The following is a 14,113-nucleotide window of genomic DNA, read 5'->3' as shown; positions in this document are numbered from 1 at the left end:
TTAGAAAGACAAAAACAGGCTGGTCAGATGGTGACTGAGGGGCAAGGACTTCAGACTGGGTGTGAGGGAGGCCCTTTGAGCAGATGACATTTGAGCTGTGACTAGGAGAAAAGAGGCCATCTGGGGAAGACCATCCAAGCAGAGACCCTGAGCCCGGAACTCACGGGCAGAAAGGCTGGAACACAGTAAGCGGAGAGGTAGTCAGGACCCCACTAGTACCAGTACAAGAAAGTGTTAGAAAAACAGAATGAAGCCCGGAGCAGGATCCCCCGACTCCCCCGCGTCCGCCGCATTTCGGGAGGGTTGGGCCGGGCGGCGGGCGGGATCAGCGCAGGGCCCACCCCAGGGGCGGGGCGGTACCTGGGGCCCCGGCCGGGGGCGGAGCTGCGGACGCTCCCCCTTCCCCCGGCTCCAGCCGGCGCAGGCAGCGGCAGCGGCAGCAGGCGAGCCGCGGCCCCGCAAGGCCATGAAGGTGAAGAAGGGCGGCGGTGGGGCCGGGACGGGGGCGGAGCCCGCTCCGGGGCCCTCGGGCCCGAGCGTGGCCCCCATACCACAGCCGCCGGAGGAATCCGAATCTGGGTCCGAGTCGGAGCCGGACGCAGGCCCAGGGCCCAGGCCGGGGCCGCTGCAGAGGAAGCAGCCGATCGTGCCGGAGGACGTGCTGGGGCTGCAGCGGATCACCGGTGGTGAGCACCCGCGAGGGAGCGCCGCCCGCGGGTGGGAAGGGGAGAGGGTGCGAGGGGCCCTCCCGGCGCGCCAAGCCCTGGCCCCCGCCCCCTTTCCCGCCTCCCCTCCCCCACCGAGTCCCCTCTCCTGTGTCCCCTGCTCTCCCTTCTGCCGCCAGGTCCGAGATCTCTGTGTACCCCCTTCCTTTGATCTCTCTCTGTGCCTCCTTCTCCCTTTCGAGATTTATTCCTTCCTTTTCCAGGGGCCCGTCCCCTTTTCCCAGCGTGGAGGTAGTGCGGCAGCAGCTGCAACCGTAGCCCTGTAGCTGTGGAGTCTCCAGAGCGCTTTGAGGCCCGCCCCTGCACTAATGAGGAGAGGGGCTGAGTGCAGCCTGTCCTCAGCCCCCACGCTGGAGGCTAGGTGGAGGCTGAGTTACTTGGAGGCATTCAGACTCTTCATGTCTCCCCAACCATTAATACCCTCACCCTGATCCTCCAGGAAGACTTGGGCCGTTTTCTTCCCCGGGAAACAAACTGAGCAGGCAGCTTTAGTGTGTTGGCTGTGGTTCCTCTCATGGGGAGTGGCTTAACGTCCCTCCAAGCCTGGACTAGCACCTGTCCTGTTCTGGGGGCTCTGTCATCAAGGGAGGCTTGGTCTCCACTGTGGTTAAGAGTTTCTGAGCTGGACTGCCTGGGTTGTAGTTCCAACTCTGCCATATAATTGGCTGTGTGACCTTGGGCAAGTAACCTCACCTCTCTGAGCATGTCTTTTCATCTGTAAAATGGGGATAATGATACCTATCTCATAAGATTATTGTGAAGATAAGTCCCCTGATTCTGTACAGTGCCTGGCATCTATGCGTGCTGTGTACATTGGGCTCTTTGATCAGTAGTATTTTTGGGCCCTACAGGGCTGCTCATAGCTGCTGCCTGGAGTCAAACAACTTGGCTTTCAGGGCAGGGGAGGGAGTCATCATAGGCAGGGAATGAGGGCCAGGAAACCTCATAGCAGAGGCTTTGGATGAGCCTCAAAGGATGAAAGGTGCATGGAGAGACAGTGGCTCTCCATCTCCATCTTGGCCACATTCACCAGCAACCTGCCCTGGCCCCCTTTGTGAGAATAACTGTTGGGGGGCCTCTCTGTGGGTATGGGGGGCATGTATTGGAGTGGACCTGAGCCCTAGAGCTTCCAAAGCAGCAGAACACAGGGCTCCCAGACAGAGCTGTGGAGGGGAGGCAGCCTTGAGCCTGTGCTCCTGGGTCCCTGGGGGCCAATTCCTCTCTCCTTACTGAGCTAGGCAGCAGCCATTCTTGGCTGTGCCCCCAGAGTACTGAGCTCCCTTGCCCAAGCAGGCATCGATGGAGAGAAGGAGGCTGGACCAGGCTGATGTTGAAGCCAGTTGGGCTATAATTTGCAATAGCAGCATTTAGGATTCAGCTTAGCTCTGGGACAGAACTTTCTCAGAGAAAGTCCAGAGGTCAGACTGACTGAGTCCTGAGTAACTTTGGGGGTTTATTTTGCAACTAGAGGGAGCTTCCAGCTCATGTACCACCATTTGTCTCCTAATTTGGAGGAAATTCATAGCCCTTAGAGATGGGGCATCTGTGAAGGGTAAGTAGAGGAAAGGGCTTCATGTGAACCCCTTCCTGTGCAGGAGTTGAGAACAGAGTTCCAGGGATTTCCACCCTGGCACCCCTTGCCTGGTCTCTTCTGACCCTAATCATGCAGGTCCGAGGTTTGCTGTTCCCAGATTACTGGGCCCTGAATCCAGCTTAGGAAGCTATTTGTGGCTGAGAGGAATAGAGCAGTTGTGTTCTGAGCCCTTGGCCACTCTGCCCCTTATTCTGACCTGACCCTGGGTCCCAGGCCTCATCCTTTCTAGGAGAGAAGGAGTGGCCGTGGTGTTCTGAGCCATAGACATCCCTGTTCCTCACTTCTTCTAAGGACAGAGAGGTTGATAGATTGAGTTTGCAGTAGAAGAGACTGAGGTTAGACTGCAGGAAGTTGTTCCCAAATGAGAGAGGCTCCAAAAGTTGGAGAATGGGAGAAGAGAAGGCCTTACAGGGATCTGGGAGTTGGGCACTGGGATCCTGCTCCCCACTCTGCCACCTCCATTCCCTATGCTCTGTACCCTCTTTCTATGTCTTTATACTGGTGCTTACTTTCTGTGAAAATAGGGTGAATGGGGTGAGATAGGGGTTGCCCACTTCCATTCTCTCCCCACCCCACATGTGGGCTGTAGTAGACTCAGGGCCCTGCCTTTTCCCCAAGCTATATAAAGTCCATGCTGGGCCCCAGGGTACCAGATGGCTGCCAGGAGGGCTTCCTGGAGGGGACTGCATCAGGCTTGGGGAAGAAGCAGGCCTGGGGAAGAGAAAATGACTTTATATTCACTTCCTCTTCCTGCCCCAGAGGAATAGGAGGTGGCCCAGGGGCCTGGAGGGTGATTTCCGGGCCTCTGTGGGCCACCAGGGGAGGATGTGATGCTGTGCAGGCTGACAGCACGAGTCCCTCCCTGCACCTCTCAGCTCTCTTTGTTGCTAGGGCCTCCCTGAGCACTTGAAGTTGCTGCTGCAAGAGCTGTGAGGGTTAGATCAGGCCCTGTAGCTCCCTGAGCTTCCTTAGGTAGGGCCTCCCACTGTTCTTGGTTCCCCTCCTGGGCCTGAGGACTCCCCTTACCCCTTCCACACCCACTGCTGCACCTGCCACACCCTCTTCCTGGCCTAGCCTGTGTTCTTCTCTATGGGGGTCCAGGACCACTTTCTCCATGGTGGTGGCTTATAGCCAGGGCTGCGCAAATGACCTCTAAGGGGGTTCCCTCTGCTTGCTAAGACTTCCTCCCATTTGGAGATCAACAAAGGATGAGAGCAAAGTTGGCCTTCTCCCCCCTGCCATATCCCAGGCTCTGGGCTTGAGTCAGCAGAGCTTTGGTTAAGCTGCTTAAGGGAGTTGGGCTGGTGTAAGCTTCTTACTGAGAGGAGGGGGTTGGGAGGGGAGGAGAAATGGGGAAGGGGTTGTTCACCTGGCCCAGCACCACCCGTATCAGGGAAAGTCCCCTCAACATCAGCCTCACCTGATACTCTAGATGTCATGCCAGGGGCAGCTGTGGGGTGAGGGTAGGAGTATCCTCCAGAGAAGGACTGTGACTCTCCCAAGACAGAGCTGTGTGGCCCCCTTTACAGTGTGGTTCTCAAAGGCAGGGTACCAGAGAAGTTGATAGATTGAGTTGCAGTAGAAGAGACAGGTCAGACTGCAGGAAGTTGTTCCCATATGAGAGGAGAGGCTCCCACCAGGCTGGATACCCAATTCTCCCAAAGTCATCTAGCCAGCCTTGGCAGAGCGGAGGCCAGAATGAGGACCCTCAACTCCAGGGTGGGAGGGGGAGTGTTCAGGAGGTGGCCTTGTCCTCTACCCTTCTCTGCCCTGCCCTTCCCTGGCCCCCAGAGACCACTAGGATGGCACTCCTTATCCCCTGTTAGATCCCCATGGCGGAGTTATGTCTCTTCCACACTGGGGGTGTACATGAAGGGCAGGGGCTGAGGTCCCTCTTTCCAGAGGGCAGTGATCCCAGGGATGAGAAGATGGTAGCTACTCTGGGGTCTCACACAAGCTGACCTGGCAGCAGAGGCTTTGGGGCCCCTTCCTTGCTCAGCTGCCTGTTTCCCCTAGACTACCTCTGCTCCCCTGAGGAGAATATCTACAAGATCGACTTCGTCAGGTTTAAGATTCGGGACATGGACTCAGGCACTGTCCTCTTTGAAATCAAGAAGCCCCCAGTCTCAGGTGAGTGGGCTGGGTGGGCCATTGATGGAGAGGCAGATACGAGCTGTGGAGTGGGCTGCCCAGGGACTCCTTGGGCCACAGAGGAGTCCACAGAGCTGGGGCTTGGACCCCAGCATTCTCAGGAGTCTGCAGGCAGGGGAGCCCTTTCTTTTCCTTCCCATATGTTTCTGAGGCTGGACATCTTGCGAGGTCAGCCCTACCCCTTCGGTCCCTGCCAACCTGCCCTCTGCAGGGCTCTCTGGGAACTGCAGTCCTACGGGTCCCAGGCCTCAGCATCCTGTGGCCCCCGAAACCACAGTGGCGATTGGGAACCTGCAGACGTAGAACCCCTAGGTGGCTCTATTTGGCCAACGGTCTGAGCCCTCAGTGTGCCCCAGAATTTCTTGGGGAGTTTAAAAAAAATCAGATAGATGGGGACCCAAGGGTAGAACCCTGGGTGGACAAGGGCCCAGCCTGAAGCCCACTGAGCCCCAGCTGGGGTACATTGCAGAACGGTTGCCCATCAACCGGCGGGACCTGGACCCCAATGCTGGGCGCTTTGTCCGCTACCAGTTCACGCCTGCCTTCCTCCGCCTGAGGCAGGTGGGAGCCACGTGAGTCGCTGGGCTGGGGGTGGTGGTGGGGGTGAGGGAGAAGGTGTGAGTGGGCCCTTCTCAGCTTCTTGTAGGGGTGGCCTGTCCTGAGCCTGGCTGGGTAGCTGACTTCAAGGACAGACTCAGCCCTGCCTCCTTCTCTTGCTCAGGGTGGAGTTCACAGTGGGAGACAAGCCTGTCAACAACTTCCGCATGATCGAGAGGCACTACTTCCGCAACCAGCTACTCAAAAGCTTCGACTTCCACTTTGGCTTCTGCATCCCCAGCAGCAAGAACACCTGCGAGCACATCTACGACTTCCCTCCTCTCTCCGAGGAGCTGAGTACGTGCGCAGGGTCTTCTGGGAGTGGGGAAGTGGGGGCGTCTAGAGACTGAGCTGTGGGAGGGAGGGGGAGTTGTGGGTCTGATCCAATTTCTCCCCACCCTGGGGCTCTTCTGTGTCTGCCACCATTCCCATATCATCTGTAGAGAAAGAGGCTGGGGATATTTCAGGCTGTTTGGCTGTCCCTGTACCCCAGTCCTGAAGCCCCTGCAGTGGCCGGACTCAAGCTCCTGACCTTTGCCCGGCCTGGCTGGGCCTCTCTTGTAGTCAGCGAGATGATCCGTCACCCGTATGAGACCCAGTCTGACAGCTTCTACTTCGTGGATGACCGGCTGGTGATGCACAATAAAGCAGACTATTCCTACAGCGGGACACCCTGACCCCACGGCTGCCCTGACCCCAGGAGGCTCCAGTTCTGGGCTGGGAGCTGTGACCTCCCCAACGCTCACCCCTCAACCCCAAGTCCTCTGCTTGGGGAGTTCTCCAGGAGCTCTGGACCCTGAGTCAATGTTGGCAGGAAGGGTACCGGGTGTCCCCAGTCAAGCCCATGAAGCCCATGGGGCCTGCTACATGGGGTGGGGTCGTAGGGAGGCTATTTGCCTCCATGTCTAGGAAGGCCTGTGAGAGGAGCAATCAGGACTTCCAGACGACTTAGCTGGGCCCTACTTGGGCCCAAGTTTCAGAATAGTGTTCCCCTATCAAGGCTGTGACTAGATCAGGCAGGGATCCATTCCCTGTCCCCTGCCCACTACCTTCAGGCCATTTAGAGTTGTAAATTTACAAAGATCCATGGTGGGCTCCAGCTGCCAAGCCACCCAAGGGAGTCTGGGCCCTAGGCCTAGCCCCATCCCTCCCCATGAGGGGCCAAGACACTGCCTGAGGTGTGGGAGGGACTGGCTGAGATTGCAGCCCATGGTAGGAGCTGGACCAACTGTATATAGTTTTCAATAAACTTTTTCCTTTTCTGTTCTCTGGTGTGGCTAGCCTCTGTGTGTATGGGCAAAGAAGGGAGCAGGGATAGGCAGGAATGTGCTTAAGGCAGTAAAAATTTCTCCTACCTCCCACATTCCAGTGCACTCTCACCCCTTAGTCTTCCTGTCCCCTGATTCTCTCTACCCTGACACCATCTAGAGTCAGCATTTAGAACATGATGGAGCTGGAGAGGGTCTTTCTTGTGATGAAGGAGACCCAGACCCTGAGAGGGGAAGCTTTGGCTCAAAGTCAGAGCCAACCCTGGCAGAACAGAGGCTGAAACAAAGGCCCTGAACTCCAGGGTACAAGGGGAAGGTGTTGGGGGGTGGCCTTGTCCTCCACGCTACCTTCCCTGAACCCCAGAGGCCACTAGGACCACTGGGTTGTGCTTTTAGCCCTCATCATAGACGGTGGCAGGGCTTTGGCTAAGGCCTGGAGCCATCTCCTTGCCCTCAGCTGCCTTGGGGAGCCCCCATGCCTGGGTAGCCCTGCCCATAACACTGCCCTCAGCCTCCACCCCCACCCCAGACTCAGAGGAGGGGGCTGCTTAATGGAGGAAATTCAGGAGCTGAGGTGGGCAGAGAGCACACCCTACAGTTTCAGGCCCTCCTTCAGATATGCCCAGAGCTGACGCACCCTCTGGGCTGAGGAGCTCTGGCCCTAGGAGGCCCAGAAGTGCTGGCATTCAGCTTGATTCTGTGAAGCCCTTGCTGGGGGAAGGGTTGTGGAGCTAGGATCTGCACTGAATTCTGGGAATTCTGAAGTGAGTGAGACAGAAGGAACACATACTCGTCCCTAGGGAAAAAAAAAGGACTGGGGACATGGAGAGCAAGAATCAGAGTCGTTCTGTGTGGAGGGTTCTGGGGAGGATTTTTAGAGGAGGTAGCACTGGAGCAGCTGCTTGTGATGGGAATTGATGGGGAAGAGCACTTAGGCACAGGGAACAGCATAAACAAAGGCGCAAGGCAAGATTTGTCAGGTGTTTGTTTGTTTGTTTGTTTACTTATTTATTTGAGATGGGGTCTCCCTCTCAAACTCCTGGGCTCAAGGGATTTTCCTGCCTTGGCCTCCCAAAGTGCTACGATTATGGGCATAAGCCTAGGTGTGTTCAAGAGTCAATATGATGTGAAAGGAAGACAGATCGGCAGAGCCTTAGGAGCAGGGCTTCTGAGAAGTGGGGAGCCCCTGTGGAGGATTAAGTGGGCATGACCTGGTCAGATTATCTCTGGCTGCTGAGTGAATGGTGGATTGGAAAGAATGACACTGACAATAATAGCCAAGATTTACTGAGTGCCAGGCTGGGTACTCTACATGTGTTAACTCATAAACATGGTCATTTCTGAGGAAGGCACTATTATGATGCCCATTTTACAGAAAATGTAGGTCCAGAGAGGTTAATGTACCCAGCCAACGTTGCACAGCTATGAAGTGGCAGAGCCAGGACTTGAAGCCAGGCAGTCTGGCTCCATGCACTACCATACTAAAGGCAGGGGGCAGTGAGGATGAGGAGAGTGCTTCAGGAATCTGGTGGGAGAGAAAGAGAACCTGAATTAGGTCAGTATCCTCAAAGATGGAGAGAAACAGGTGAAACTGATATTTTTAAGAGGTGAGATCCTCAGGAGTGGTGGCTGATTGGATGAGTGGGTTGGAGAGAGGGAGGAGGTGAGGCTGACCTCCTGGTTTGTGGCCTGGGTGCTGGGGTAGCTAGGGGTGTCATCACTGGGTTTGGGAATGCAGGCTGGATCAGGGTGGATGCCAGCAGGAGAGGGTGACTTCAGACTGGGATATGCTGTGGTATGGAGAAAATTACCAGAAGACAGGAAAGGTGGGCCCTAAGACCAGGAGGGGAATAAAGGCTGGAGGTGGTGATTGTTGAGGCCATCGGCCGCAAGGTGATTGCTGAAGCTATGATGGTGGCTGAGATCATGGGGTCCTCCACTGACACTCTTGATATTTAGGAATGCCAAATGTCCTGCAATTACTGGGACTCTCCCAAACGATGCTATTATAATACGAATCCCCATCCCCTAATTGAGGGTGAACGAGAATGTATCACCTTAGGGAAGGCCAGTGTTTGAGAGCAGGGCAGAAAGAAAGGAAACAATGGAGACAGGAGGAGTGAGCCTCCAGGGAGGTGGGAGCACAGCCATGTTTTGGAGGAAAGAAGTTCATCACAAAGCAAGTAGGCAGCAACTATCAGTTGCCACAAAGGTAAAGAAGGAGAATGAGGACAAGAATGTGGAAGGGAGGGATTTGTTTGCAGATGAGGCTGTAGAGGTATGAAAGAAAGTACAGCATAGGGGTGGTTTTGCTGTTGTAGTTTATGGGGTTACAAGTCTGCAGAGAAGGTATAGCAAGGAAGAGGACCTTTTCCCAATACCCTGATAATAGTGCTACTCACTGCAGCTGCTAAGTAGAACTGGGTTGGGGTTCTAGATTGGGCCTGCTGCACGTCCATCTTCAGAGAGAGGAGGGTCCCTCTTCTGAGGTTCTCATCTCTGAAGCAGGCACCCAGTTGGCACTCACCTTGAAAAGAGGCCTGCGTTCCTTGGGCTTGGAGGAGGCTAGGTTGGGAAAAGCTTGGCCCCGTGTCTTCTTTTAAGTCTTCATGCCTCCGGCACTAGTCCTATTGCAAATGGTACATCTTGCTGCATTTAGTTCCTGGCACTGTCCCTAGGAACCTAGAGGCTGCCTGGGAGGAAGACAGGGTAGAGGTGGGGCTAGTCTTTGCTCTGATGTTCATGAGCTGTTGACCTTGAAGGGACAATTCCCTTTTGTCTCTGAAATGGGCCAGCCATTTTTGCTTTGACTCTTTTTTTTTTTTTTGAGAAGGAGTCACGCTCTGTCGCCCAGGGTGGAGTGCAATGGCATGATCTCGGCTCACTGCAACCTCTACCTCCCGGGTCCAAGTGATTCTTCTGCCCCAGGCTCCCAAGTAGCTGGACCCATTACAGGCACCAGCCATCATGCCCGGCTAATTTTTGTATTGTTGTAGAGACGGGGTTTCACCATGTTGGCCAGGCTGGTCTTGAACCCCTGACCTAAGTGATCCGCCCGCCTCGGCCTCCCAAAGTGCTGGGATTACAGGCCTGAGCCACCGTGCCTGGCCTGCTTTGACTCTTTAGGGGTGTCGTGAGGATGCTGCCGCTGGATAGAGAAGGAAAGCCCAAGTACCACAGGGAAACCCACAGCTTGTGCCCTCCTGGGCTGGCCGGCAAGGTGCTCACTGGGACTGCCAAACCAGTGGTTAAAATATTAAGATCTTCCCTTCCAGCTGTTAAAAAGCGACTGTCCCAGGCCGCCCTAGCCGGGCCCCTCCCCTAAGAGTCACCCTCCACTTCCCTACCATCTGGCAACTAAAGCAAGGACATTACCCTTTTTTTTTTTTTTTTTGAGTCAGGGTCTTGTTCTGTTGTCCAGGCTGGAGTCCCGTGGCACAATCACGGCTCACTGCAGCCTCAAACTCCCGGGCCTAAGCAATCCTCCTACCTCGTCTCCCAAGTAGCTGAGACTACAGAAGCTACATGTGCCACCACACCCAGCTAATTTTTTGTAGAGATAGAGTTTTGCCATGTTGCCCAGGCTGGTCTCGAACTCCTGGGCTTAAGCAATCCTCCTGCCTTTGCCTCTCAAGCTGCTGGGATTACAGGCTCAGCCCCTTGCTTTACTTTTCTATGTGTCACAGACTTTCTTGTTGTCAGTCTGCTAAAGCCTATGGACAATAAAAAGGATTTTAGGAACATAAAATATATTGTTATCCTATTTATTTATTTATTTATTTATTGGGATGGAGTCTTGCTCTGTTGCCAGGCTGGAGTACAGTGGCACAATCTCGGCTCACTGCAACCTCCGCCTCCCAGGTTCAAGCGATTCTCCTGCTTCGGCCTCCCGAGTAGCTGGGACTACAGGTGCGTGCCACCACACCCAGCTAATTTTTGTATTTTTAGTAGAGATGGGGTTTCACCATGTTGGCCAGGATGGCCTCGGTCTCTTGACCTCGTGATCCGCCTGCCTCAGCCTCCCAAAGTGCTGGGATTACAGGCGTAAGCCACCCTGCCAGGTCTATCCTATTTATTTTATGTATTAAAAGCTATATACAATTGGCCATAGGTTCCGCATCTGTGAATTCAGCCAACTGTGCATCAAAAATGTCTGTACTGAATATGTGCAGACCTTTGTCTTGTCATTAGTCCTTAAAAAATACAGTATAACAATGACTGACATAGCATTTACATTGTATTAGGTGTTATAAGTAATCTAGAGATGATTTAGAGTATACGGGAGGATGTGTGTAGGTTATATGCAAATACTCCACCATTTTATATCAGGGACTTACTTGCACATTCATGGATTTTGGAATTTGTGGGAGGTCCTGGAACCACTGTGAGATGACTGTGTGTGTGTGTGTATCTACAATCATGCACTAGATATCGATGTGTCTGTCATGACAGACTGCATATATGTCGACGGTCACATAAGATTATAATACTGTATATATATATATGTTTTTTGAGACGGAGTCTTGATCTGTCTCTCAGGCTGGAGTGCAGTGGCGCGATCTCGGCTCACTGCAACCTCTGCCTCCTGGGTTCAAGAGATTCTCCTGTCTTGGCCTTCCGAGTAGCTGGGATTACAGGCGTGTGCCACCACGCCCGGCTAATTTTTTGTATTTTTAGTAGAGATGAGGTTTCGCCATGGTGGCCAGGCTGGTCTTGAACTCCTGATCTCAAGTGATGCGCCCGCCTTGGCCTCCCAAAGTGTTGGGATTACAGGTGTGATCCACCATGCCTGGTCAATACTGTATTTTTTACTGTACCTTTTCTATGTGTTGTAGAAACACACATAGGCATTGTGTTACAATTGCCTACAGTATTCAGCACACTAACATGCCACACAGGTTTGTAGCCTAGGAGCAATAGGCTATCCCATAGAGCCTCTAGGTGTGCAGTAGGCTCTACCATCTAGGTTTGTGTGAGTAAACTCTATGATGTTTGCACAATGACAAAATTGCCTAAGGACACATTTCTCAGAACGTATGTCTGTTGTTAAGCGACAAATTACTTTATGTGTGTGTATATGTGTGTGCATGTGTATATATTTATACATATTTTGTACTATCTATAATACAATTACAAAATATCTGTGATTTCTATTGACAAAGTCACAGGTATTGCCAATGCTAGTGTGATATGTTGCTGACATTCACAATGGAGGAAAATGCTAGATTTCAGGTAAGGATGAGAGAAAAGGAAGATGTAACTTTTTCATGCAAGTTCCTGACCTGGGAATTCTAATCCATTTGAGATCTCTCACATTTAGAATCCCTGAGCAAAAGGGTTAATTCCCTCCAAATGGCGGACTTGAAGACCCTGCATCCATTCAGACAAATTGTTGCTCACCCTGGCCAGGTGTGGTAGCTCATGCCTGTAATCCCAGCACTTAGGGAGGCCAAGGAGGTGGCATTGCTTGAGCCTAGGAATTTGAAACCAGCCTGGGCAACATAGTGAGACCCTACCTCTACAAAAAATACAAACATTAGGTGGGTGCGGTGGCCCACGCCTGTAATTCCAGCACCTAACAGAGGCTGAGGTGGGAGGATCACTTGAGCTCAGGAGTTCAAAACTAGCCTGGGTAACATGGCGAGACCCCATATTTACTTAGAAAAATAAAATTAAAAAGATGGCTGCTCACTCTAATAATGGCTAAATGCTTGGTATGGGGTGACCAGCAGGGGGCAGCATATGAGCGGGAGTGTGGGGCTCATTTCAGGGTGGAACTGAGGCCCAGTTAAAAAAATCTGAGGGCCTGGTTACACACACACACACACACACACACACACACACACTCACTCACTCTCTCTCTCTCTCTCTCTCACTCACACACACACAAAACTAGACCCAAGTCCTACCTGCTTGCTACCTGTCTTCTTGCATTAGGGGCCAGTTCACACACGGGTGTGCTGAATGGGCCCACTGGACAGAGGTTTGACAGAGGGTCCCCTGGAGGAGATGGCTTAGCCTGGGTATATAAGGCAGGTTTGTCTGAGCTCCCAGAGTCTCAGAACCCGAGGCAAGCAAATGGGTCCCAATAGGATTCTCCCAGGAAATATTTTCCCTGTGTTTGGGGGCCTGGATGTCATCAAGACACAGGCCCAGGGTTGGACAGAGCTGGTGTGCAACATCGCCTGAGGTCTTGGCAAAGAGCCTGCACCTGCTTCCTACACAGCCAGGGCCAGGCTGGGGCAGGTGGGCCTTCCTCTTGGGTGCACCCACTGGCCATGCCTTCCCCACTCCCTATCCTACCTCAGCCCTCCAGCCCTGCATCTAGCCTTCCAGCCTCTGCTGGGGAGGGTGCTGGGGTAGGTGGGGTTCTATTATGGGGTCTTTTGCAGACCTATCCTCTCAGAGGTAGGTGTTGGCTGGCCCCCTGGGCCCGGCCCCAAGAAAAGCTTTGTTTTTTTTTAATGAGACAGAGTCTCACTCTGTCACCCAGGCTGGAGTGCAGTGGCACAATCTCAGCTCACTGCAACTTCCACCTCCCAGGTTCAAGTGATTCTCCTGCCTCAGCCTCCTGAGTAACTGGGATTAAAGTTGCCCACCAGCACACTCAGCTAATTTTTGTATTTTTAGCAGAGGCAGAGTTTCACCATGTTGCCCAGGCTGGTCTCGAACTCCTGATATCAAGTGATCCACCCATCTCAGCCTCCCAAAGTGCTGGGATTACAGGCATGAGCCACTGTAATCCATGAGCCATCCAAGAAGAGCTTTCTTTTCTTTTCTTTTCTTTTTCTTTCTCTCTTTTTTTTTTTTTTTTTTTTTGAGACAGAGTCTCACTCTGTTGCCCAGGCTGGTGTGCAGTAGTGCAATCTCGGCTCAGTGCAACCTCCACCTCCCGGGTTCAAGCAATTCTCCTGCCTCAGCCTCCCTCCCTAGTACCTGGGATTACAGGTGCCCGCCACCATGCCCAGCTAATTTTTGTGTTTTTAGTAGAGATGAGGTTTCACCATTTTGGCCAGGCTGGTTTCGAACTCCCGACCTCAGGTAATCTGCCTGCCTGGGCCTCCCAAAGTGCTGGGATCACAGACGTGAGCCACCATGCTCAGCCTTCATCCAAGAAGAGCTTTCTAAGCAGAGGCCCCACTTGTGGCTGCTCTGGGACCTGGGGATCTTGTATGTGCTTTTGGCTCCCACATCTGCCCCATCTCTCTTGAGATAGTGCTGCAGTGACACCAACCCCACCTGGAGGTGATACCTAGGGGGTGAATCTGAAGTGGGACTGAGTGAGCCCCTGACCCTCCAGAGACCACTCTCCAGGACCAGCAGTGCACACAGCACCAGGGCATGCTCCATTTTGTCACCTGTGGAACTCAGGGACCCAAACCACTTGGCATCTCTTTCAGCCAGGGACAGATTGGAAGCAGAAAGTCACAGTCTGGACAGGGTAGCGACTCCTTCTTGTGTGAGGAGATGGGAGTGCAAAGAGGGAGTGAGCAGACCTCAGAGGCAAGGGGTGTGGGGGAGGGCATCCCCTCCATTCCTCTGGCCAGGGCAGCCCCTTTCCTGCATCTCTTTGGAAGTTCTCCTGGGAAGAGGCCCTGCCCATCTGCTCCTCAGCCTCCCCAGTGGGTCAAGAAGTTTTCCTAGATGCCTCACTCTTTGGATTAGAAACTTCCCAGTTCTGGGTGAGGGTGACAGGGACGTCACAGGCCCAGGGCATCTGCCATCATTGTGGCCTGGCCATTTTGCTTAGGGAGAGGAGGCCAGAAATGAAAGCTTGG

At 53.5% G+C, this 14,113-nt stretch overlaps 1 protein-coding gene across 1 annotated transcript; it reads left to right on the top strand.

Annotated features, from left to right (window-relative positions):
* Positions 1 to 392: 392 nt before the first annotated feature.
* Positions 393 to 6,334, top strand: UNC119 (unc-119 lipid binding chaperone). Its single transcript, XM_054458678.2, has 5 exons — positions 393 to 686; positions 4,336 to 4,449; positions 4,940 to 5,042; positions 5,192 to 5,364; positions 5,632 to 6,334. The coding sequence occupies exons 1-5, from the start codon at positions 467 to 469 to the stop codon at positions 5,742 to 5,744; spliced, it is 723 nt and encodes a 240-aa protein (XP_054314653.2). The 5' UTR covers positions 393 to 466; the 3' UTR covers positions 5,745 to 6,334.
* The last annotated feature ends 7,779 nt before the right edge of the window (positions 6,335 to 14,113 follow it).

Source organism: Pongo pygmaeus, chromosome 19 (assembly GCF_028885625.2).
Source record: "Pongo pygmaeus isolate AG05252 chromosome 19, NHGRI_mPonPyg2-v2.0_pri, whole genome shotgun sequence".
In the NCBI taxonomy this organism is placed as follows: Eukaryota; Metazoa; Chordata; class Mammalia; order Primates; family Hominidae; genus Pongo; species Pongo pygmaeus.
This window is presented reverse-complemented; position numbering and strand designations above follow the sequence as displayed.

Bases quoted from the DNA above. Each gene is read 5' to 3' on its own strand.
- UNC119 (XM_054458678.2), top strand. From the start codon at position 467: ATGAAGGTGAAGAAGGGCGGCGGTGGGGCCGGGACGGGGGCGGAGCCC. The intron at 4,450-4,939 runs GTGAGTGGGCTG...GGTACATTGCAG, and splicing joins CAAGAAGCCCCCAGTCTCAG to AACGGTTGCCCATCAACCGG. The intron at 5,043-5,191 runs GTGAGTCGCTGG...TCTCTTGCTCAG, and splicing joins CTGAGGCAGGTGGGAGCCAC to GGTGGAGTTCACAGTGGGAG.